Source organism: Hevea brasiliensis, chromosome 11 (assembly GCF_030052815.1).
Source record: "Hevea brasiliensis isolate MT/VB/25A 57/8 chromosome 11, ASM3005281v1, whole genome shotgun sequence".
In the NCBI taxonomy this organism is placed as follows: Eukaryota; Viridiplantae; Streptophyta; class Magnoliopsida; order Malpighiales; family Euphorbiaceae; genus Hevea; species Hevea brasiliensis.
The window spans coordinates 70,265,644-70,291,167 of record NC_079503.1 but is presented as its reverse complement, the minus strand read 5'-3'; the positions used below and the strand labels follow the sequence as shown (position 1 = coordinate 70,291,167).

The 25,524-nt window shown below is 30.9% G+C and overlaps 1 protein-coding gene across 3 annotated transcripts; it reads left to right on the top strand.

Moving 5' to 3' along the window:
* Positions 1-361: 361 nt before the first annotated feature.
* LOC110672083 (uncharacterized) lies at positions 362-2,533 on the top strand. Of its 3 annotated transcripts, none has more exons than XM_058130110.1 (2): positions 362-1,736; positions 2,024-2,533. In XM_058130110.1, the coding sequence occupies exons 1-2, from the start codon at positions 1,097-1,099 to the stop codon at positions 2,356-2,358; spliced, it is 975 nt and encodes a 324-aa protein (XP_057986093.1). In that variant the 5' UTR covers positions 362-1,096; the 3' UTR covers positions 2,359-2,533. The 3 variants fall into 3 exon arrangements, with proteins under 3 accessions (XP_057986093.1, XP_021690442.2, XP_021690441.2); XM_021834750.2 differs by having other exon boundaries at positions 2,000-2,533; XM_021834749.2 differs by having other exon boundaries at positions 363-1,736; positions 1,982-2,533.
* The last annotated feature ends 22,991 nt before the right edge of the window (positions 2,534-25,524 follow it).

Genomic DNA, 25,524 nt, shown 5'->3' with positions numbered 1-25,524 from the left:
TTAATTGATGTTTTGATTGATTAATTATTTAATTTAATTTTAAAACATGAATAAAGTTTTACATAACCTTCATTAATTTTTACAAGTTATTAGTTAAGAATGTTATAATATATTATAATATGATGTAGTTTATTATTATTAGAATTATCTTTTAAAATGATGAAATTTAAAATTTTAATTAATGTGATATAGTTTAATATTATTAAAATTTTAAATTTAAATTTCAAATAAAAATTTAATAATAATATCAAAGTTCATCTTCAAACATTATAAACTCTCATATTTAAATCATAATTAAAGAATATAAAAAAAATTCCATTTCTCAAATCAAAATGCTCTAATAACAAAAAAGACTCGAGAACTCTAGAGAAGAATTAAAGGTGTAAAAGATTCAAAAGAGATGTGGTATGATTAGAAACTAGACCACGTGTGTAGTGTCCAGTTGTAATCATGCTAATGCTGGCTGCACCCTATCTTTTTTCCTCTCCTAATCTAGCTTTCCTCTCTGCAAATTTTTGGGGTTTGCAGTTATGCCAGTTTTAATGGATTTCATTGGGTCCTTCTCCTTCTTCTCCTTCTTCTTGTTCTTGTTCTTCTACTACTACTTTTACTTCTTCCTCTTCTCTCTCATATTTTTTCTTCAGTACTGTGTGGGGTTTGAATAATTTTGTAGCTTTAGATTTGAAGATTTTAAAGGGAGTAGTGCAAATTAACAAAGCTTAGAAAGAAAAAGATAGAAAATTTTAAGGAAGAGAGAAAAGTGATCGATGCTAAAGAAGGGAGTCACAAAATGTTGATAACTACCAAAGTACAAAACCCATTTGTCTTAGAGCGATGGTTATAGAGGTGATGATCGTTGTTTAGATGCACATATTGATACCCTTTTGCCTAAATTAGCAATCTTAGTTAGATTAGACTGCTTTGAATGCCCATATCAAATCAAGTCTCCTAAAAGAGAGCAAAAGTGTACAGATAAAAGACCCCATTGGACCCATTTTCTTTGGTTTTTTCCTCTCTTCTTCTTCTTGATCCTTCCTGTAAAACCCTTGTTCTCTCTCTGTTTAGTAGTTAGTAAGTGCCTGTATTCATCTTGTAAATGGCAGATCAAGGTGGGAATATTTTGATAAGAGACTACAGGAAAGGAAATTGGACAGTGAGTGAAACTATGGTGTTGATTGAAGCAAAGAGAATGGATGACGAGAGAAGAATGAAGAGAAGTAGTGATAGTGAAGGAAGAAGCAAACCAGCTGAGCTTAGATGGAAATGGGTTGAAGATTATTGCTGGAGAAAAGGATGTTTAAGGAGCCAAAACCAGTGCAATGACAAGTGGGATAATCTCATGAGAGATTACAAGAAAGTGAGAGATTATGAAAAGAGAATAGCTGAAGGACGAGATGGAAATGAAGCATTATCCTATTGGAAGCTTGAAAAAAATGAGAGAAAAGAGAAAAACGTGCCTAGTAATATGTTGCTTCAAGTGTATGAGGCTCTGGTGGAGGCAGTGGAGAGGAGAGGAACTCAAAAAATGGTCACTACTGCTGCAGGTGGGTCAGGTTCTAATCCAAACATAAGCTGCGTGGTTGAAAGACCTACTGTTCATCCTCATCCATTGCCTCCTCTTCTGCAACATCAAGTTTCAGTTTCAATTCCAGTATTGCCACCGCCACCACCAGCAGCACCACAAGCACAACCACCACTTTCTCTCCCATACTCTCAGCCTTCATTGCCCGCAGTAGGTACTCTCTCTCTCTCTCTCTCTCTCTCTCTCTCTCTCTGCAAAGAAGCCTAAAGCTCCATCCCTAGTTTATAAACATGTAAAATATGTGTGCATTAACTTATTAACATATATATATATATATATATATATATATATAGGAAAGTGGGAATTGATTGATTTCATAAAACTTGTATTAAAAATGGAATAATGTATAATTTTCAGTCAGTATTGATGGGTTGTTGCTTGCACATTTTCATGTTTTAGAGATGTATGATGGCTCAGATTCTGATACAAGTGAGCATTCAGGCTTACCAGCAAAGAGGAGGAGGAGAAGAGGTGGCAGTGGCGGAGGAGGAGGAGAAAGCAGTGGTGGCGGTGCCAGTGGAAGCACACCACATGAAGTAGGCACTGCAATCTCCAGAAGTGCTTCCATTATTGCAGAAGCTATTCAGGCCTGTGAGGAGAGAAAAGAGAGAAGGCACAGGGATCTCTTGAGTTTGCATGAGAGAAGACTCAAGATTGAGCAATCTATGACTGAACTCAACAGGCAAGGCATTAATGGTTTGGTTGATGCCATTAACAATCTAGCTAATTCAATCCTAGCTTTGGCTTCCCATAAGAACCAATCAACTCCAAAATGATCATGTTATTATTAATCAATTAATTAATTATCTTAATTAGCCACTATTTAAAACATTATTTATGTCTCTCTATTCATAACCAAGATAAATCTTTAATTATTTATTAATCGCATTTTGGTAGTACGGAATTGATCATTTTTTAATGTGTTCTAATCTGCCATTTTAATCAACTCACTTTCCTGGTTTATCTTCTCTTCCATATTATTTATGTACTTTAACCATAGGGTTTTAGACTATTTTATGTGACTCACATGAATCATGTTTTTGTGCAATGTGTATATATATATATATATATATATATATATATATATACACACAAACATGTATGGGTGGGTAAATTTTACATATATATTTAGCTTTATCATAAATTTAAAATATAAATATATGTAACTTATTTATTTTATATATAAATTTCATCAAATATAAAATTTACTTGGCATTATTATTAAAATTACTATTAATTTTTTTTAAATATATTAATTAAAGATATTAAAAATTAATTTAAATATTAAATTAATAAGTTTGTGTTATAAAAACTTTAAAATAATAAAAAAAAATTTTAACAGTATTTAAAATTATGTTTTTCTTTTATTTAAAATTTTAATGCCAAATAGAATTATAATGTGTTTTGAATTCATAATAAAACTTGGTACTCTAAGTAGTGGTGATGCCTGCTTTGTTGTCGCGAGAGGAATTGAGGAGGGTTTCATCTAGCCAACAGTTATGGTTTGTGTGACATTGTTATTCAATTGTTGTTAAAAAAATATTTAAAAAATGTTTATTAAATTTAAATTTGATATATTTTAAAGGTAAAATAATTTTTCAATTTTTTAAAAATATAAAATAATTTATTTTTTTTAAGTAATTGAAGTCGATTTTGACCTGATTTAGTCTAATTAAATAGATTTCTCTCTTTTTCTAAATTCTATGTTAGTGTATGCCTATTATTCATAATAATAATAATAATAATAATAATAATAATAATAATAATAATAATAACCTCTAAATGAATATCTATCTTTTTTAATTTACTTAGACTTTTGTTTCATGATAAATATTTTATTAAAAAATATATTTTTTTCTACATATATAGCATTTGATACGCTTAGAAAATGAGTCAATAAAAAATATTTTTTTGATAAAAAAAATTAAGTAATTTTTAAGTAAAATGATTTTTTTTTCTTAAAAGATGATTTTATTTTTTATTTTTTAAACTTTAATAATTTTATTGAAATATGAAAATATTTATACATACATGATATAAATACATATTATTAGTCTAACATTATAACTAAATAATGAAAAATAATTTTGTGAAAAATAATTTTTTATAAAATATTTTCTATAAAAAAATATTTTTTATATATAGATTATTTTTCACAAAATAAATGAAATTTTAACTTTAAAAAATTTATAACTTTAAAAATAATTTTAGTATTATTATGTTATTTATTATTATTAAATCAATATTTAATGCCAATGGGCTTTAATTCAGCCATATGAAAGCGGATGTTATTTTTTATTTTTTAAATTTTAATAATTTTATTAAAATATGAAAATATTTATATACATATGATATAAATATATATTATTAGTCTAATATTATAATTAAATAATGAAAAATATTTTTATGAGAAATAATTTTTTATAAAATATTTTCTATAAAAAAATATTTTTTATATATAGATTATTTTTCACAAAATAAATAAAATTTTAACTTTAAAAATAATTTTAGCATTATTATGTTATTTATTATTATTAAATCAATATTTAATGCCAATGAGCTTTAATTCAGTCATATGAAATAGTTTCCAGATGGCATTGCGGAGAGCTTTGAATCTTGACCGTCCATTTGATTGTTTGATAAATTGACGCCTTGAACGTATAAGATTTTTTTTTTCTTTTTTTTATGAGATTGAACATTTAAGACTTTAGAGAAGTAGGTTTGTCCTTCAAAAGATGAATGGTCTGTATAAATATATTGCAACTTGTATGTTTGTTGCATTAAATCTTACATAGCAAATCTTGGAAAATATACAGACTCTTTATTGCAAGTATCTGGAGAAAGATTTTTCCCAAATGATCCCACGCGACTTTGATTTCTATGTAAGATCACCATAAAATTAATGGATTTTAATTAATAATATTAAAATAATTTCTAATAATTCAAAATGTTAAATTTAAATAAGAAAAAAAATTAAATACTCTTCACTTTTATTTTTTTAGAAGTTAATTTATTCAAAATAATATGTCGTTTTAAAAATATTAAGAAATATTAATTAATATTTTTCAATTTTATTTAAATACAATAATTACTTTTATATTTTTTTAAAATTTATCTTAATTTGATTAAAATAAAAATATTTTATTATAATTTAAATATTTTAATTACTCAAAATTTTAGGTAAAGGTGAAAAGAGAGTGTAAAAAAAAAAAAAGTTAGAACAATGAAAGAGCAGAAAGGCCAGAGGGTGAAATGCACGCGATGGAGTGGGGGCCAAGAAGGAGAGAAGCAACTCATCACATTTACTCTGATTGGTGCTTGTCAGACTGGTCAAAGGGGACCGGTCAATGATCTCTGAGACTGAAGGGATGCGTAATGGGGTTCAGAATTACGAAACTGCCATTTTTTCTGGAGCCATTATTGGTGGCAGACGCTTTCTCCTGTGAAGGCTGGGACAAAAGTTGGGCCTTGTATGTTTTTTCCTTTCCCTTTATTTCCCAGAGAGAGAGAGAGAGAGAGAGGTCATTATTGGCTTATTTGGTAGCCTTGGTGAATTTTTTCTGACAATAGTTTCCCACTTTTCCCCTTCTATAGCGTATGATAGAGAGCCTGGATATAATGGGCATTTCAGCTTTTTTGCACTTTTTTTGTGTAGAGTCAAATTAGCGAGGGAAGGCCGCGAATCCGATAATTTTGAGTACCACCATTTAATCGAATTTTGTATATTAAAATAAATTTAGATAATGTATAACCATGTTTAAAATAAATTTTAAATTTTAAAAATAATATTTATATTAAATTTGAAATGAATTTAAATTTTATATGTTGAATAATTTATATTAATAATTATTAAATTTAAAATATATTTTTATAATAGTATAATTTTTTATATATTATATTTTAAATAAGTATATTTTATTTTATTTTATAAATTTATTAATTTTTTAAATATAAATTATTAATAAATAATATATTTTAGTTAAATTATTATTTAAAATATAAAAAAAGTACACTTTATTATCCTGTGATTTATGTATTTTATTAATAGTTAAATGTCATTATTATTTAAGAATAAAATTGTTAAACAGAGTCAATATATGCTAACGTAGCAAGTCTTTCTGTGCTCTTAAGCTGGCATTGCAAGTGAGCTCCTCCTATTTAATTTTATATAATCACATTATTCATCCAATGCCAAGTCCAGAAGAATAGGAGAAAATAGAATATGTTGACATTTGCCCCTTATTGTGAGGAAATCAATAGGCATACTGATATATACAGCCAAATATATGGGGCTCGCTTGCCACGCCGAGTTAAGAGTACAGAAAGACTTCTCACGTTAGCATACATTAACAACGTTTAACAATTTTTATCCTTAAATGCTAACGATATAATGACACAAGCCCTTAAGTGCCCCCCCAAAAAAAGAAAATCTCAGGCCCCTATTAATAAAATGCATAAACCATAGGGTACTAAAGTGTACTTTTTCTTAAAATATATAAAGTTAAACAGTTTTGATATTATTCGGATAATAATAATTAAATTTGAGATAGGTTTAAGTAATGTTGGAAATATGGTTAGGGTCACCTATGTGGATCAACCTGGATCCATTAGGCTTAAAATCGATACCAAGAACAACCACATCAAAAGTCATGTATATTGCCAAAAGGTGGCAAAAATCCGAAAGTCATGTATATTGCTAAAAGGTGGCATAATTTAAAAATCATGTACATTGGTTAAAAGATGTAATTACGTGAAGAGATACAAGTCTTCTTAATAGTTACATGCATGAAGTGATGTAACCTTTGGCCAAAAAGTTGGCACACTCTAAGTAAGTATACATAAGAGCCTTAAAAGCCTTTTGTAATAAGTAACAAAAGGAAAAATGAGTGTGCATTTGTGTGTATGCAAGTTTGGCTCGGTTATTAATCTTTGGAGGCTCTCATATTAAACTAGTTGTGGAGCAATTCGTTTATGAAAATAAGGTACACATCTAAACTATGAACTAATCTATATAGTTCATGTTATTCATGTGATTATAAGGTAGACTAGTGATATAAATATGGTGGAGATCTTAGGGTTATATGAACATAGGTTAGGATCCATGTATTTGAATCCATGTGTTGAGTGTTTGTAATTTTTCTTTATTGGTATCAAAGCCATAAATATTTGTTTCCTAGTCTGTTTAATATGTATCATTTGTTTATAGCATGTTTTATTATCATTGTTTGTGTTGTTTTGTGAATTATAAATTTTTATGCTCTTTCAAAATTAGTTTCTTCCTATGTATAGAATATTCTGGGTTTTAATTTTGATTTCTGATTCTATGTCTGGAAATTTTCTCCACCAAATTTCGAATATAGATTTAATTTTATAATCTAAATTTTTTTTATATTATTATAATAAATTTTTTTTATGAATCTGGAAATCAATTTGCAATTGAAAGGAATTGCATGAAATGAAGTAATGGCGAATAGGTTGTTGGAATGCCAGCAGCATCTCATGGGGAGCGCTAGAGGCTGGTGACTGTTGTGCTGTGGTTGATGGCTTTCCAGCGGCTTGTGCCTCGCTATGCTGCCATGGAAGTTGATGGTTCGCTTACAAATGGTTGTGGAGATGCGTAATGAGATCGCGCATATGGTGTGTGTTTAAGCGATCTCCTAACTATGTTGTAGCTCGAGGTGGCGGTGCATCAACGCTGGTGATGGCGCTGGAATGCATTCTGTAATGTCCTCACTTTAGGTAGTTCATACATTCTACTGTTCTGACAACTAACGTCTGTTCGGACAGTCAGAATGTCTGGAACTACAGTTAAACTAGGGTGGGGAGACATAAATTGATGAAATAAAGATAAAAAAAAATTAAGAAAAAATAAAAGAAATAAAATGTAATTAAGTTAAAGGTACCGGGACTTCGGCGATGGGTGACCGTACCAGGAAGGGACTATGAAGACAGTTGCTGACCCTAGACCTGCGAGGAATCCTGTGAAATAAATATTTTGGATTCAATTGAAGGTTTTATGAGGATTAAATGAAATTAAAAATATCAAAGAAAATTTAATAAAATTAGCCAATCGGTAAAGGAAAGTATAACCCGATAAGTACAATGAAGGGCATTTCGGCCATTTCAATTCCAGAGTTGAATTTTGACCTAAATGTCAATTAAAATGAGAGAGATTAAAATACATAAAATAAATTAAAATTATGAAAAATACAATGGAAATCAGAAGAGAAAAGAAATGAAAAAGAAATAAATTTTGATGTAAGCATTACATCATGCTCATCTCATGCTAACCTAAGCATGATGCAAATATTACCTCATTAAAAATTTTATGGCAATTTCTATAGGATAAATATTTGATAAGAAGACAAAATTGACTAAAGAATTATCTCTTCTTCTTCTTCCTCTCCCTTGGCTAGCCGCCATAGCTAGTTTCTTCCACCATTGTTTTCAAGCTTTAAGCTTGAATCCCTCTTCATCCACTCACTAAAACCCATAGCCCTCTTCATTAAAAATTAATCCTACACCTAGGCAAAGCAATTGGCAGCCAAGAAAAGAAGAATTAAGGAGGTTTAGCAAGTCCAAGATTGGGTCAAGATAAGGTTAGTGCTTAATCTTCTTTCCTTCCTCCTTCAATTCTTGAAGTGAACTTAAAATGAGTTGAAATTTCATGAAACTAAAAGAAATTGACAAGTATATGAGGGAGGTAAATTTTGGCAGCCTTGAGAACCATAGGGGTTTGATGAATTATTGAATGTAAATGTGATTTGTGATATTGATTAACAAGTAAAGAGGAGTTGTACATTGATTTGCAAGTGATATGTTTGAGATTCAAATTTCGAGTTAGGGTTTTGACCTAACTTTGAGAACCATGTGGGTGCTTGAAGTAGGAATTGTTGAGGTGACTTGTTGACCTTTAGAAGTGCCATATATGTCAAATGAAGTTTGGGAGATTGGAGGAAATGAAATTGGGAGTGTACATTTCCATGCAGGTTGTGGGACTCTTGAGTCTAGTGTGGTTTTTGAGCTATATCTAGATTTTTGTTGCTCCAATTGGTATGAGACCAATTGGACATGAAACTAGGGTCAAAATGCCCCATTTTTCATGAAGAGACCATTCCCAAAAACTATCTCTAACTTGAACTAAATACTGCTTGAATTCGGATGACCATAATCTAAACCCAGAAAAAGGACCAAATGAATAGTACATGTTCAAATGGTCATAACTCCCTCTAGAAAGGTCAAAATGATCTGATTCTTGAACCTTTGGAAATTTTAGACATAGGAGCACATTTTTCATGAAGAACACAAAACCCAGATCTGTCTCTAACCAAATCAAATTGCTAGCAAAAGTTAGGTCAACAAAACTGTCCAAAATCAAACTGCTCAGAAATTCTGGACTTAGGCCTATCTGACCAGTTTTGATAAAAATACCATAACTTGGTCCACAAAATTTCAAATGACATGAAACCAGTGCCAAAATTTCCATAAGGCATAAATCTACAATATTTCTGTTTTGACCAAAACCCAGAACCTAAAGAAACTTGGTCAAATTGCTAGAACAAGTTAGTACACCAAAACCTGGAATCTAACCACACTATCACTTGACCCCAGAACAGTATTTAGATCAACTCCCCCACTAGGAAACTCCAATTGGGATGACCCAAACTGTTCTGGAAACCTAAGAAACAAGGCTTCAACTTTGGTTTAGAAACATTCCTCAAATTTTGAGTTTAAGAATACTAAAATGTGAGTCAAAGCTACTGACCTAAACCTGGATTCCTGAAGACACAGGGTACATAAGTCCAGGCCAATAAATTGACCATAACTCATCCTATATAACTTGAAAAATTATAATTCAAAATTTTGAGTGATGATAAGACATAGGGTAGCAACTTCGATGAAGAACACTAGGCCCAAAAATGGCTGTAATATATCCAATTAATTAGACAAAAATTGACCTCATAATCTGCCTAATTCTAGAACCAGAATGAGGCAATGAACCAGTTTTGGTTATTTGACCATAACTTGAGTTCAAAAACTCTAAATGGTACTATTCAAAAAGAAAAATAAAGACAAGACATAGAAGGACAACTCCCATGAAGGAAGTGTAGTCAAACAGTGGCCACATCTTAGCTAATTTGCTAGGTTAAGATATGACACCAAATCTGGACCTAAAGAAATGTTCAAGAAATTGTTTAATACATAATATGTAAATTATCTCCATGAGTTACCAAATGCATAAATGACATGAAAATGCATATGGGACCTACTTCCCACTACAAATTGACATGACATAATAATAATAATAATAATAATAATAATAATAATAATAATAATAATAATAATAATAATAATAATAAATTCATAATTAAGTAAAAATACTAAATTGCTCAAAGTATATTTAGACTTATGTATGTAGCTTGGATACCAAATAGGGACTACAGATTGCAGTACTGCTCACATGAATGATCATTGATAGACAACAAATGTCTGAGATGGTTGTTTTACTGGCTTTATGCCTGCCTGTTGGCCATAGTGCCTATTATCATATTTGACTTTATGCCTGTCCACTAGCCTTGTGCCTGACATGACCGATGTATACTTGATAGACATACGGATATCTAACTAGTATACTCTAGGGTATCCAGCCTTTATAATATGTTATAGGTTACTTGGGCATTAATATGAATTTGATTAGACAGAATATGAGAGGAATAAATATAAAAGATATCGATAAATTTAATTATTCCTAAAGTCTAATAAATATGTAAATGACAAAAAATTTATGCAATTATACATAGATTAATTATGTTAGATTATTTTGTTACTTTTATTTTAAATTATGCACCACTAAACATTATGTTTAGTGCATTGGTTTTCCATCGCGTAGGTACTAGAGATCAACCGCAGCCACAGCCGCAACCGTAGCATTAGTGCTCCGACAAAGATTGTGCAGATCTGATAGTCATCTCAGTAGTCTATTTCATTTTAATAGGGCCCATGTAATTAGATTTTGTATTTTGTTATTGTATATAAGTGAGTGATGTATATCATTTTGGATTGTAAATAAATTGTAAATTATTGTATATAAATTTTTACATGAATGAAATGAAATGCATTTATTTGAAATGGATGTGAGCAATGATGACATGACATGATATAGGAATAAATGAAACATATATGAAATTATCTTTAACAGGTGAATAGTAGAACCCGCCATATGCTAAATAAATAGATGATACTTTGTTCGGGTCTCCATAAAAATAAAATGGAATAAAAAAAAATTTACACATGAGATAATATTAGGAAATGGATATTAAATTAATAATGTACATAACAAGACAAGATAGAATGCTCTGGCATCGAATATGGCACATCTTACTCAGCTACACTATAGATGGGTAAGGGGCGCCACACATTCTCCTTACTAGCGGCATTGAGTCTTCCTTCCATGGTTGTTGTTATTTGATGCAAAGGAGGAAGGGCACTAGCTCTTGCCCTTGATGTTTTAAAATAATTACAAAATAACCATTAGATGCCCATGCCCTTGCTTTTTGCATTATTTACAATATTGCTATTCTTTTTCATCTGACTTGGATTTTAATAAAAATCACAAGTATACCACTCCTTATTATTTACAGTATGCCCTTATTTACAATATGCCACTTGACTTTCTTTTGACTTGATTATATTGCAAACTTATATGATTCTAATTTAATTAGGACTTGAATTAAAATTGTTTAATTCAATTAGATTATAATTTTAAATCCTAATTAGATTAGTTTTTAAATTAAATTGTTAATTCAAATTAAATTTGTAATTTTATTTTTAGCCAAATAGTGATGCATGTAACATCTCCGCTGTACGTGTTCTGTACGTTCAATTGCTCCAGTAGTCAAATAACAGTCCAAGCAAGTCAGTATGTCTGGAACTACACTTCGGTGATAGTGAACAGACATATGATAATGAAATAAATAAAAAGAAAATACAAGAAAAATCAAACAAAAATGAAAGAGAGAAAATGAAGCTAAGTTAAACGAGCCGGCACCGTAGCGATGGGTGACCGCACCGGGAAGGCCGTTGCTGACTCCAGGACTGCGGAGAACCCTCTGAATTTAATTTTGAGACACAGATAAAGGTTTATTGAAATGTAATTGAAACTAAAAATATCAAAGAAAAATTAATAAATTAGTACAAAGAAAAATGAAAAATCGAGAAACAGACAAAAATCGGTGTTACCGAAAAATCGGGAATGTAACCCGAAGTGGGGTATTTTGGTCATTTGACACCTAATGTTGCCTTTTGACCTCAATGTCCATTAAAAATAAATGATATTACACCTTAGAAATGACATGAAAAATTAAATTATGATACATTATGTAAATTGTGAAAGAAAAGAGGTAAATGTGTAAATAAAGGAACCTTAACCTAATTAAACATTAAACAACTCATAAGTGCTCCACTAACTATATTATAAACTACATAAAATAAGCATTAGTGGGCAGAATTGGGTCATCTTCAACCTTGAGAAAACCTTGCCGTAAATCCTCTCAAAGTCCTCCATGGCCACCATGCATGGAGCTTTCTCTCTCCATTATCAAGCCCTCATTTCCACTTCCTTCCTTCATTAAAGCTTGCATACTCACCTTGGGGAAGATATTGGCAGCAAGAAAAACAAGATTTGGTGAGGTTTGAAGGAAGCTTTCAAGTGGTAAGTGTCCAAAATCCCTCCCTTGCTTTGGTAAAGCTTGTGTTTAGGTTGAGGTGAGTGTTTTGGTGAAGAGAAATAAAAGAAATAGTGAGAAATGGACTTGTCCATTTTCGGCAGCCATGAACCCTTGTTGAGCTTGAGTTATTTTTACTTCTAATGAATGAAAATGAAGGTTGATTGATTCAAATGAAAGTTATAGTAAGTTTGTGCATAAGTATGTACATGTAGTGTTTAGATTAAAGGTGTGAAATGGAACCTTGAAGCCTTGAGCAAACTGCCATGTTTGGCAGCCCCTAATAGCATGAATTTGTGTGTGAATATATGGTTATTAATGATATATGTTAATGTCAATTTGTGGGCAGCAAGAGTAAGTGATGTTCAAGTATGAATATGTTGAAGTATATGTGTAATATTAACATTGAAGTATGTTGAATTTTGGTGGAAGTGAATGTTGAACTTAATGATGGATTGTGTGCATTGAGTGTAACATCCTCCCGGTAGCAATTTCAAGATCTTACCATCGGTGACCAGTGTCGGTCCCAGATACTAGAACTTCTGAAAAAAATATTTAAACTAAAGTGAGGAACCATAATTAACTCAAATATTGATGAGAAAAATTTAGTAAAAATTTTAGAAATAAAATACAACTAAGTCAAATGAGCCGGTGCCCAAGCGATGGGCAACCCAGAGGGAAGTTGCGGTTCTCGCAACGAGGAGCCCTAGACCAGGGAAAAAATTCATAAAATAATTTTTGGGACTCCAGAGAAGGGTCATTGAGGTTCCTATGGCATTAGAATGCCAAGAAAATACTTAGAAAAATTTTTCAATCTGCATGCACAATTTTGACCCGTTAAGCCAAACGGAGGGCATTTTGGTCATTTCGCCTTCCGAGGTGATTTTTGGCCGACTTGTCCAGTTGAGTAAATAATTAATATGACATAAAATATGAAGAAACATTGCCAAAAATTAAATTGAAAATAAGTAGAGAAGAAAAGAATAGAAAATGAGAAAAATGCCCATTTATGACATGTGATGATGTCATTTTAAAAGCTTCCACCAATCCCATTTAAATAACTGTTTAATTAACTAATAAAAAGAGATAAACAAGGCCAAAGGAATTAAAATACAGCTGCCTTCTTCTTCAGCCAAAACGTGAGTTTTCTCCTCCATAACCCTCCATGAGAGTTTTCTTTAATTACTTCCATTTCCCATGAAATTTCACTACTAAACCCTAACCCCTTTCATTAAACCTTGACCATATCACTTGGGGAAGCTTTTGGCAGCCAAGAAGAAGAAGGAAAGTGAAGTTTTAGCTTGAAGAAATTTGCCCTACAAGAGGTTAAAGTGAGGTTAGTGCTATCCTTTCACTCTCACTCCTTTAATCCTTGTTAAAGCATCATTTTAAGTTAAGAAATTGTAAGAGTTTGAAGTAAGTTATATGTGTTAGGGCATCTTTAATTTTTGGCAGCCCTAAGGAAGGATGAGGTTGATTGTTTTAATGAATTTAGAATGGATAGAAATGATGTTTAAGGTATGAATATGCATGGATGTTGAATTAGTGTGCTAGTTGAGGTTTATGGATAATTTAAATTGGACATTAGGGTTTTGAGAAGTGAAACTTGGATTTAGCTTATGGAATTGTGAAAGAACATTATAATGGTCAATTAGTGACCATTTTAGGTATGTTGACCATGAATTGGACTGAAAAATAGTATAGCCAAGTGAATGTGTAGGCTGCCTTGTTAGTGCAGCAGAGTGACTGAAAATTCAGTCCACTTGGACTGCCATAACTTGGGCTGTGTAGGTCCAATTGATGTTTGGCCAATTGGACATGAAACTAGGCTTATAATGACACATATTTACTGAAGAAACCATGCCCAAAAGACCAAAGCAAGAGGACCAAAACTTGGCCCCAATCCGGATCCCCTGCAACAGCACCTGCAGAAATGACCAAATGAACAGTAACTGTTCATTTGGCCATAACTCACTGTAGATTTGGTCAATTGACCTGAAATTTTTACAGCAATAAGTTAAGACATAGACAAACAACTTTTATGAAGAAACCTACCCCAAATTATGACCAGAACCTAACCCAAATGGCAGTCACAGTTACTGTTCAAACCTGCAACTCTGCAGATTTTCATTTGAGCAGCAATGTTTGGATGGCTATAACTCTCTCTAGAAAACTCGGATTTAGGCGATTCTTGAACCGATGGAAACCTAAGGCATGGTAGAACATTTCATATGAAGAAAGTTAGACCAAATTATGAACTTAACTTGATCAAATTACTGACCAAAGTTGGATCAAAATCTGCCAGAACCCAAAATCTCAGCATGAACAGTGCACGTGAACAGTAAACTTATTTTGGCCATAACTTGAGCTACAAAACTCCAAATGGAGTGATTCAAAAAAGGAAATTCAACTAAACAAAATAAGGAACAACTTTCATGTTTACCATTTGCTCAAATTCCTACTGCAATAGTGCCCAATGGAATAGTAAAGTTGAGTTAGCAAAATTGAAAATTTTGCTTCTCTTGGCTTAAGCTTAGAAATGGTATTAATGCTTAATGCCAACAAGTTTTAAATGAAAAATGTGGTATGTTTGAAGTGCCAAAGTCAATGTACATATTTTCTATGCAAAAGTCAACATTTTTGTTGACCAATGAGGTGAATAGTATCACCAAAACCAAAAATTGGCAATTTTGCCAAAATGACCTAAGCTTTGAGAAAGTGGCCAAAACCAACAAGTTTTGAATACAAAATGTGGTATGTTGGGAGAATTAAAACCAATGTACCTATTGTTTATGCAAAAGTCAACATTTTAGTTGACTAATGAAATGAATAGTGACACCAAAACTTGAAATTCAAAATTTGAAATAGAAATGCATCTAGGGGACTTTAAATTGCAATTGGCAATTAATACTAGCAAATGTAAAACTCAAAATGTGGGATCTTGGTGTAATAAGAATTAATATATCCATTAAGTATAAAAAGGTCAACATTTTGGTTGACTAGTAAGGTGAATAGTAATCAAAATGATTAGTAAATTAAGATGAAGACCTAGAACCAATTCTAAGCTTAAATGCTTAGAATTGTATGACAAATATGGACTATGCATCCTAGTCAAAATTGTTAAAAAGAAATTTAGGCCATAAATTTGAAATCCATGAAATATTCATGGATTACTTGAAACATGAAAGATAAGTCACCTAATTGATGTGATCAATATGAATAACATAATGAATGGACAAATAAACCATATTAATGTATGAATGAGACATTAGTTCTCATTATTGTAAAGAGGAGAAGTATTTTGAGTACAATGGTATAAAAGGATAATTGATGTGAATTGTGATCATATAAATGATCAAATGAATGTATGAATTATGATTGAAATTTATCATGAAATAATGAAGTCATAAAGCACAATATATTAATATTTTAAAATATTAAATGCCCTAGTATACCTAACAAGATTGGTTTGGATAGTTTGGCATGCCAATAGGGTATTGTTTTAGCAGTACCGCGAAAGGCTTTATGCCTGTATTCATGGCTTTATGCCCGTATTCATGGCTTTTATGCCCGTATTCATGGCTTTTATGCCAATTATGTGATATCATGGCTTTTTAGCCATATTGATCGTGATACGTGGTTGACGCTCAAGGCCCCATGGTATGACGCCCGAGACACCGCGGTCCAAAGTACAACGACCGTTATCCATCCGATGCCTAGTATAGGTTACTTGGGCAACAATTAAAGTATTATTCAATTCAGCAGCTAAGTTAAGTTAAGTATAATGAAAATCCAGACAATTAAATTAAGTATTGAATGAATAAGCAAAAGAGATTAGCAAAAGAAACATAACAAAAATATAAATTGCGTAACTGCAGACTTGAAATACAATACAGATAGAATAAATTATATACCTGTTAGTATTACTGGAAAGTTATAAACTAAGCACTTCCAAAGAGGAACAAACTAGTATATAAGATCGTTGATACTAGAAATACCATACCAAATTAAATTGATTCTTGAGTATCTGAATTATCATTTATGTCTTTCTTTACTTGTATCTATTATTTCGGTTATATTATTGCACCACTAAGCGAAATGCTTAGCGCGATGGAATTGCTTCCTCGCGCAGTACTAAAGGTAAAACCAGAGATCGTCGATCGAGATTTTTGGAGTCCAGATCTGCGAAGTGTCGTAAGAGTTCAAGATTGTCACCTCCTCAAGAATGCATGTAGATAGGGCTCATTTTATACATGTTATGTATATCGCTCATTCATAGCACATTGTAAATTATTTGTATATCTTGTACAAAATAAACTCATGTAATTAACCTATGAATTATGGAAGCTATTCAAAGTAAGTATTTTAGTATGTGAATTGAATTTGAGTTATAATGAGATTATACTTGTGAATATTGAGATATTGAAAATCTAATGAGATTTCTGAGAAATCTGGATACTGCATTGAGATACATTATGTTTGAAAATTTTTGAGACTATTAAGTTTGAGAAATTGAGTATATATTGAAATTGTCTTTGGCGAGTTCGTAAGAATCATTAGTCCAAATTACAATAGACACTTTGTCGGATTATCGTTAAAATTTTTGAAATTTCCAATTTAGTTAGATTTTGATAAAAGTAAAAATAGCCTAAATCTTCAATAAAGTTTTTGAATAAATAAATCAAGGACTGTAATGAAATCAGATAAAATAGAGTGCTCCGGCACACTGAGTGGCATAACTTGCTCGGCTACACTGTAGTCGGGTAAGGGGTGTCTCATTGAGCACTTGAACATTCTGCCCAGAATTGTTGCTGAAATTGTGTACAATATATGTATAGAAGTGTTGTTGATTGAATATTGTAGTAATGAGGAGGAGAAGGAACATTAAATTGGGCGTGTATGAGCTTTGTGCAGGTTGTGTATTGAAGGCAGCACCTAAATGAGGCCATAAGTGCCAAACTATGAACCCAATTGGTATGAGGCCAATATGGGGTGAAATTAGACACCAAATAGGATGAAATCAATTAAAATTAGTTTTAATTGTCGTCATTAAAATTAATTATAGTAATTCCAAAATTGTTTTAGAATCAATGTTCGTATGATTAGGAAATAGAATTAAAAGTATTTAATTCATTTATATTTTAAAAAAGGAGTTCTAAAATTATATGGGGCAAACTAAAATTAATATTTTGATGAAGTCAATTAAAATTAAAATTAGTTTTAATTGACTTCACTACAAATTAATTTTGGCTTCTAAATTTATTTTAGAATTATATTTCTAATTAGATCAAAGATTAAATTAAATTGTTTATTTGATGTGAATATATATATATATATATATATGAAATTTTTGTTGTTTTATTTCAGTTATGGTGTCATATATATATATTTGTTGATATCTTTATAAGTTATTTATATGTAAATAATTACGCATATAAGACATATATATGTATATGTGTATCTTACAAAATATTCCAATATTAGATATTGAATATATTGTTGATTAATCTTAAATTTAAATAATTTAATATTATAGTTCCTTAAATAATTAATTACGTTAAACTTATTATACATTAGAATTTTAGATGATGATTAGAAACATAGTGAACTTTCAATTCTAAGTCTAATGTGGAATAAGTGCTAGTATAATTAATTATTGTATAGGATATTTATTTATATGAATTTAACATTTATTATTAATATGAAAATCTCATATGTCTTGAAAGAGTAAGAGACTCTTAATTTGCCTATTGCCTATTAGGGCAATAAATTACTTACCACTACATTTGTCCTTAACCAAGTTTCATCTAAATTAGTTATTACAACTCCACATGCATATGGACTCATATAAAACCCGACTTAAGTGTTATTGAAACCTTAAGGGTGTACTGTTTTTGTTCACAATCCTTCTCATAAACATGGAAATTAGATCTAAGGGGAAGGAAATGTATCCTTATAAGATGCTTAGAATAGTTAAAAGCACATGTGTTTATGGGTGAACAAGAAAGTGGCACGGTAACTAAATTTGAATTACAAAGATTCACTTTCTTAAACAATGATTTTTCTCGACAGGGCGAGATAGATCAAGATTTATCTTATATGAAATTACTGACCAGACCGCTTGTGCTATAAAATCCAAATGGATTCTTTTTTCGAGTGGGAGTATTTCAATTGGCAATGAACAAGTTTCAATTGCCATCGAAATACAACATGTAAAGAATCCAAAGTATATTGCTAGTCCTAATGGGAGTAACACAAATATTGACGAGTTATCAATCCAATGATCGAGTCATATGAATGTTTCCCATCATCGTTTTGAGATTAAAGGGAAATCATTTATAGTTACTCCATAAGATAAAGAAAGAGGTGATTATAAGTACATCCCTCGTGTGCCCTACCAAGGATGAATGAATTAAGGCAATAGAAGAAAATATGGATTCTATGAAATCAAACCAAGTATGGAATTTGGTTGATTTAGCCAAAAAGCAAGCAAATCGGAAAGGTCTCTTATACTTATACCTACTACGTTGTTGGGTTGGTTAGTAGATCCCAATCTGATTAAGGACATTTACATTAGAAAATAGTTAAGAGGATACTAAGGTATCTAAAAGCATATTGATACTAAATATATTTTTGTTAGAGATATGATTGCAAGAAAAAAAAATGAACATAAAGTGCACATCTATGCCTGATATGGGAACCTATTATAAAAAAAAATGTTTACAATATATATGTTAAATCTTTGGATTTGCATAATGTTATTAGTGTACTTATATTATGTTTTTCCTAAACATGTTCATATGCTTAAATTATTTTTTGTTGATTTACATACATATGTGTGTATATATGTTTGAAACATATATTAGAACTTAAGAAGTGTGTCAGACAGATAAAAAGATTGGCCTTCTTACATAGGCAATCGCCTCCATAGCTTTAGTGGTGGATGGGGATGAAATAGCTATAGGCTTATTATTATTTATATGATAATAATAAGAATGTCACACCTTACCCCTCTGTAAGGCATGACATGATCTCGTAGTATATCTAATAAATTACTGAACTTCACGTCCTGATAATCTATTAAATATACTACTAGGGATTTTAAAACAAATTCAATTCATTTTAAAGTTCAAAGTGATGATAAATAGTTATTGAAGTGCTTTTAAATGAGGTTTATGCCATAAATTTTATTTTGAATTAATTTGATATTTTTAGAATTTTACAAAAATTTTGGCATGGTAACAGCTAAAATTCAAGAAAATAGTTTTTCTTTTTACCTGTAAAACAACAATTTATGATAGTGCACAAATTTAAATCTCAACATTTCCATCATTTCACAAACCATCTTCTCATTCTCATCTCAAAAGGAATCAATATTTACTCATAAAAACCAAGGGTGTTTATGTCACCATAATTTACATAGTTAAAGTTACAAAAGAAATAAAATTACAATATTTACAAACTCAAAAGATGATACAAGACTTTTTATACAACTACTCAGTGTCTATATAAATACATATAAATACAAAATACATCAAAAACAATTTACAAGGGTATACCTGTTATATACCCGGAATCAAATCACAACTGCTCCAACTACCGCTACCAGTAAGCTACTCAGCAGTCCTCTCCCTACTCTTATCTGTGACAGCATAAATAAGCCATCGCTGAGTATTATACTCAGTGGTGCATAACTTAAATTTTTAAAGTTCTATATAAATCATAATTTATCAAAACTTAATATATCATAATTTTAAACACATGAAAAGTATCACAATATTTCTAAACCAAGAGAATCATTTATTAAAATCACATTTTATTTCAACAATCATAAAACACAATTTTTTGCTAAAAATCGCATAGTTTAGAACATGACACAAATTTCTAATTCATCCCAATAACCAAATATTAATGGGGAACATAAGGCTAGCTAGCATATATATGAGTACTCATTCAATACATCCTCAACTGGCAACACACCTCTCCAGCTAGAGAGGTAAAACTCAACCCTAGGAATGGAGGAGATCATAACCAATACATCTCACTAGACAAGCTAATGAGGAATACAAATTACATAGTCATGTCAATTGTGGTTTCAAATCATATTCAAATAATTTTCATTCATCAAAATGTATTTACCAATTCACAATCACATTTCATTCAAAACAATTACTCAAAAAGGGTTAGCAACACACAATTTCTCAAAACACTTCAGATTTCATTCAAAACTGGCCCACCCCCTACTATAATGGTACAAGATAGCCAACATCCACCTTTCTAAAATCATAAACTCATTTTATAAAATTAAAGTGCTCATTCAAACCATTTACAATTTAAAAACAAAGGGAGAGTTTAGTTGTGCACAAACCTCTTTATACTCCTCTTACTTAGTTCAACTTTTTTCCTCTTTAGGAGGCTTCTTTGCCACTGAATGCCTAATGAATCCTTAAGTTACTTATGCAAAATTCAAGGAGTTTGGGTTCTGGACAGCTTTATACCCTGAATTTTGAACCTAATTTCAATCTAGTTCTAGTTATGATTTGGTGAGTTTTTTCATGAAAATTATTCTTCTATGTCTCAGTTTTATTTTCCAATTTGAATCACTTGATTTGCAGTTCTTGATCTCAAGTTATGGCCAAAATATTAAACATTGTTCCAGGTGCCATATCCTAAAATTCCAGGTTTCCAGATTTGTATCTTAAATTTGCATTTTATATCCGGGCATCTTAAGCTCATAATTTGGCCTTAGTCCCTGAAATAATGTTTTAGGTTTTTGTCTTAGGTTTTCAAATCATTTTGAATCACTTCAATTAGAGTTTTGTAGAGAAAGTTATAACCTATTAACCATCCGGGGGTCATAAGGCCATTTAGCTAAATTGCAGGAAATCCAGCTTATGCATTCTTAAATTGCTTTAGCAATTTCCCTAAGTTTCCCTAAGAATTGGATTCTGGTTAAAGCATGAAATTTTTAGTTCTACGTCTTATGAGAATTTTGGTTTTGGAATCACCTAATTTGCATTTTTGTAGTCCAAGTTATGGCAATTTTTCCAAAACTGGTCAGACAGGCAATTGTCCAGAATTTCCAGGTTAGTCCAGAATCATGGCAGATTTGCTGGACCAAATTTGTATAGCAATTTGATCAACTTAGGGTCATAATTTAGCTCTATGTTCTTCATAAGAGTTATTCTCTTATGTATTAGGTTTCCATTGGTTTAGGAATCACCTAATTTGGTATTTTCTAGAGTAAGTTATGTCTAATTTACTAAGTACTATTCATTTAGTCATTTTTGGTCAGGTCCAGAATTGTAATCCGGATTCAAGCCAAATTTAGGGCAACCTATGGTCAGTTTCTAGACAAGGTGTCTTTATGAAATTTCTAGCATATTGTCTTAGGTTTTATCTCCAATTGGCCTCACACCAAGTGGAGCTATGTAGCTCAACTTATACTCATTCAAACATGCTAGACTCAAGGGTCCAGAATTTCAGCAACTCAACACGCTACAATCCATCAATTCCTTTCATCAATTCAACATAAATCCCTAACTAAAATATGCCAAATGACCATAATTAGGCCTTATAAACATCAATTGTATAACATATCACTAAAGCCCTAATTTCCATAAACTCTAATTTTTCCATCTTATCAATTCATGCAAAGTCATGCAAGCTCAACGCCCAAATCATGAATACCACTTCATATAAGCTCAATTTCATGATCAATTCATTTAAAACACATCAAAACCCTAATCTCCTATGGCTGCCGAAAATCATACCTCTTCTAGCAACCATGATTTCATCTATTTTCAAGTTATTTCTACTTAATCAACCTTAATTCAATGAGTATACATCAATTTAAGTTGGAAGAGTGACTTACCTCTAATGAAGGTTTCCCAACTCTTCTCTTCTTTCAATTTCTTTGCTTACTTCCTCTTCCACTCTTCTAATTATAAGCTAATTAGAGGTTTTTTACTAGTTTGGTGGGATAATTAAGGAAGAAATTAGGGTTTCAAAAGCTCAAGTTTCCTTATCAATGGAGGAAGAAATGGAGAGATAGAGAGAGATGTTGATGATAGCCGGCCAAGGGTTGAAGGAAGAAGAAATGGATTTGTTTCAATTAATTAATTTTTTCTTCTTGCATATATATTTATCCATAACAAAAATTTAATTTAGTTTTAATTTTTAATTATGTCATTAATGTGTCATGGTGATGTCATAATGGAATTAAAATTAGAATTTTCATCTCTTTTTCTTTTCTTTCCCTACACTTATTCATTTTTAATTCCTTTTTCAATATTTTAATCTCACACAATTTAATGGACATTTAGGTTAAAAGTCACTTCTAGGAGTGAATTGACCAAAATGCCCCTCATCGGGTTATAGTCCATCTTTTAATAATGCCTGATGAGTCTTTAAGTTCTGATTCACTTATTTGTGATTGTTCCCTCTTTATTTCTATGATTTTCTAGTTCTCAATAGTTTCATAATTATCGCTTAACTAAGGATGTCATAGGGTCCCACACGAATTTAGAGTAGCAACTGAGCTCGCAGTCGCTTCCCGGGTCAGTCACCCATCGCCAGGACCTACAGCTCATTTAACTGATTTGTGCTTCATTTCTCTTATTTACATCCACCTTCTTTTGATCTTTATCAATTTTGTTTATGGTTTCTCTATGTGATTGAAGTATAGTTCTAGACATTCTAGCTGTTTGGACAGACATTAGTTATCAGAATAGTAGAATGTATAAGACTATTTAGTATGAGGGTGTTACAAAGAAAGAGCTCAAAGCTTATAATATGAAATGTTGCCTTAGAAAAGAGATAAAAAAAAAAAAGCTAGGGTCATTATAAGTTAAGTAATTTCATTGACCATATGTGATTTGTAATCTAAGTAATTGCATTGACCATATGTGATTTAAGTTATATTATTTGTCTTAACGCTCTGTGTGAGTTCTAATGCGAAAAGAGTAGACAAGTGAACTCAATGTTAGACATTAGGGTGTCTGAACTATCATCTGTTTAATATTGAATAAAGACATACCTCCATGGGAAAGAAACAAATGCCATAGCATGTAATTCATACCACATGTGCGATTTGTGTCCATTAAGGGGAATATAAGTGTGATCTCTACTCGATATTATCTGAGACCTTAAAGATTATAAGTAATTTTTACGTAGTACCCTCATGACTCTAATTAATTATTCGAGACTTAGTTTAATAATTGCTATATTAGAGTGTTGCTAAAGGACTATGAAAGATTTGGTTTGGAGGGGCATTCCTAGAAAAGTAAGTTAAATTAAGGTTGAAAGTATAGTAAAAAGAAAAAGATCATTGGAATTGTCACATTAGTCTGCATTCATTGGCTGGCCAATTATGTTTATCTTTGAGATAAAGACATAATTATGAACTTAGGATATGTGAATGAGATCGGAAGATATTTGAATGTGATAAATGATCTAGGGTGCTGCATATTATATCTACTCTAAGCTCCGTCAATTGAAATGCCATATTATCCTAAGAGGTATATAGCAACTGAGCTCTCGAAGTATGCATTAGTCATACAGTTTATTTGTGAAGTATGAAATTGCAGAAGATAAAATGAGAATTGACCTATCATGTGTGAGTAGGAGATATTGGAAATATGGCTTAGGTCACCCATGCGGATCAACCCGGATCTGTTAGACTTAAAATCAATACCAAGAACAACCGCATGAAAAGTCATGTATATAAGTAAAAGGCGACAAAAATAAAAAATTCATGTAAATTGCCAAAAGGCGGCAAAATCTAAAAGTCATTTGCATTGGTTAAAAGATGTAATTACATGAAGAGATACAACTCTTCTTAGTAGTTACATGTATGTAGTGATGCAACTTTTGGCCAAAAGGTTGGCATACTTTGAATAAATATATATAAGAGCCTTAAAAGTCTTTTGTAATGAGTAACAAAAGGAAAAATGAGTGTGCATTTGTGTGTATGCAAGTTTGACTCAGTTCTTAATCTTTGGAGGCTCTCATTTTAAACAAGTTGTGGAGCAATTTATTTCTGCAAATAAGATACACATCTAGACTATGAACTAATCTATATAGTTCACATTATTCATGTGATTATATTGTAGACAAGTAATGCAAATATGTTGAAGATCTTAGGATTGTATGAATATGGATTAGGATCTATGTATTTGACTCCATATGTTGGGTCTTTATAATTTTTCTTCAAATAATTTAGGATAAATACTAATTAGGTTTCATGCGAGTTTAAGAATTAAAAATATTAATCAGTTTTAGGTATAATGACTTTTGCAAGTACCTTGCCTATTGTCATCCAAAAATTAGCGTCTCCTTCAAACTAGACTGACTCACAATCAAAATTGGTTCTAAAATCGATCGAGACCACCCAATCAAATTTGATATTAAAACTAGTTAAATTTGGGATCAAAATTGATCAATAATTCTTATGCTTGAATCATACTAAAACTAAGATTCTGGAAGCCAAGCTTAGTTTTCTTTCTTATCAATTTTTGAGATCATATTAGAACCAGCAATTTTACCCACTTTTTAGCTTAACAGAATAAAAAATTATGTATACCCTTTCTTGAGTGTGCCATATGACGCAATCAACATCATACTGAGACATAAATATTGACTTAAATAAATTTAAATTAGTTAATTTGCGTTTTTGCAATCAACACAAGTTTTCAAATATTCTTGTTAGAATTTAAAAGAATAACTTGCAAAATTAGTATCAATTGAACATATATCTTTTTCATATGGGAAAATTTACAATTTCAAACCTTTTGTCAAAATTTGTTAAACCCTCAATTTAAAATAATTCCTAGAAAAACCCAAAAAAATAATTTTAAATTATTTATTGATGATAAAAAATTATTTGCAAATTTATTTGGTGTGACACCCCTTACCCGTCTACAGTGTAGCCGAGCAAGTTATGCCACTCAGTGTGCCGGAGCACCAATTTATGTTTCTATTACAATTTATCCCTTTATAATTCATTTATTTTCAATTTTTATAAATATGAATTTATTCGCAAATTTTATAGAAAATCCGGCAGAGTGCCGGCTGTAAATTGAAAAAACAGTTCTTCTGAACTTGTTTAAAAACACTTTTAAAATAATTTCCAAATCCAAACTCCATTATACACATTCAACTCAATCTCAAAATCTCAAATCACAATACTATTTTTAAAAACTTTTCTATTCACTTCAT

What these genes read in the sequence shown, in the direction of transcription:
- LOC110672083 (XM_021834749.2), top strand. Translation starts at nt 1,097, where the DNA reads ATGGCAGATCAAGGTGGGAATATTTTGATAAGAGACTACAGGAAAGGA. An exon ending in GCCTTCATTGCCCGCAGTAG is followed by an intron (nt 1,737 to 1,981) that starts GTACTCTCTCTC and finishes TTCATGTTTTAG; the next exon opens with AGATGTATGATGGCTCAGAT.